Source organism: Suricata suricatta, chromosome 2 (assembly GCF_006229205.1).
Source record: "Suricata suricatta isolate VVHF042 chromosome 2, meerkat_22Aug2017_6uvM2_HiC, whole genome shotgun sequence".
In the NCBI taxonomy this organism is placed as follows: Eukaryota; Metazoa; Chordata; class Mammalia; order Carnivora; family Herpestidae; genus Suricata; species Suricata suricatta.
The window spans coordinates 26,703,973-26,705,382 of NC_043701.1; the positions used below are offsets into that span (position 1 = coordinate 26,703,973).

The following is a 1,410-nucleotide window of genomic DNA, read 5'->3' on the forward strand; positions in this document are numbered from 1 at the left end:
AAGCAAAAAATACATAAATAAATAAGTCATTACTTTGACTTGATTCAAGTGCTATTACTTTAACGATTTTTCTTTTCACCATACTTCTATTTCTCTTACCTAAATCACAAATCATTTAGGAACCACAGACTGTAACGTAAGGGGAGAGTGGGACAGAGGAACAGCCTCAGATTATTTATTCTCCGGAAGAAAAAAAAAAATCCCCAGAAAGCCTTCCATCCCATCTCCTTACAGGTTAGAACAGTTAATCTCGTTTCTGTCTAGACATGATGGTGCGGGGGTTGGAGGGTTATCAATCAGTGTAATTTACCTATAGTAAGGTTCTTTTCCATTCTAAGCTTGATTCGTAATTGGATTTTTTTTAAAGTGCAGCCCCCAACACACCAAAATTCTAGATTCTCCCACCCTCTCCATCTCAAAAGCAAAAAATTAAAAATTAAAAAAAAATCTCACCCTCTGTTTCACTCTCCATTCCTGGGATGACCTAGTTCTAAGGAGAAAAAGCAGCACTGGGGTGTGCCAGCGAGAGCAAAGGTACTATTCTTGATGTGAGACTCCGTGGCAGCCCTAGCAATGACCAGCCCTACCGGCCTCAAATCACTTCATAACTCTGGGGGGCTTTGAACCTGTCTTGGGCCCCCAGTAAACTAACCTAGGAAAGCAGACTGGTCAGGGACAGAGCTTGAAAAAGTGGACCAGGTGCCGTGGCAACAGTTCAGGTGCCGGGCGTGCAGGCTTGGAGTCTCGTGTTTACTCTTTGTGACTGGAACACGGCTGGCTTTGAATTAGAACATTAAATATACAGCCCCACAGTTTGGTCTCGGGCCCGGCCTCTGGTCTGTGGCACTAGGCCATTGCCTCTGCCGGCCAGGCCCTGGCCCCGGCTTCCGCGATGTCGGGACTGCCCATCAGCTCGCAGTCACACCTGTTAGGTGTTTCTCCACTCCTGCCTCCGCCTGAGCCAAAGCCTCCAGCACCACTGGCGACCTGGGTGCAGAGCTGGGGGAAGGGGGCGGAGAAGCAGGGCCCGGCCTTCACCTCCAGCGGACCCCCGCGGGATCTACTCGGAGGGTGAGGTGGGGAGAGGGCACTGCGAGGCGGGAGAGGTCGAGACAGGCGGAGGGGGGCCTGGGGCGGGCCGGGGGAAGGGGCGTCACTGCTCGCTTTACGCCTCAAGAGCCCGCAGCAGAGGCGGCGGGGCTGAGCCGCGGAGGAGATGGGGTTTGCAGCAGCCTCCGCATTTCCCCTGGCAGCCCCAGCGCCACCGCCCCTCGCCCGGCCCCGGCGCGCGTTAGGCCGCGCACAGTGAGCGCGGGCGCCGGCCGGCTGCACCTCACCCGGGACTGGAGGGCAGGGCGCCGTGGGGCCGCGGCGGGGGTACTCCGCGAGCCAGGCGGCCCGCGCGTCCTC

At 55.7% G+C, this 1,410-nt stretch overlaps 1 protein-coding gene across 1 annotated transcript in view; it reads left to right on the forward strand.

Annotated features, from left to right (window-relative positions):
• The window catches only part of TMEM229A (transmembrane protein 229A), a 23,150-nt gene that overhangs the window by 19,673 nt on the left and 2,067 nt on the right, over positions 1-1,410 (forward strand). The window contains exon 2 of the mRNA XM_029918149.1: positions 962-1,393. Within this exon, the coding sequence (XP_029774009.1) occupies positions 962-1,393 (432 nt within the window). The remainder of the gene's footprint in view (positions 1-961; positions 1,394-1,410) is intronic.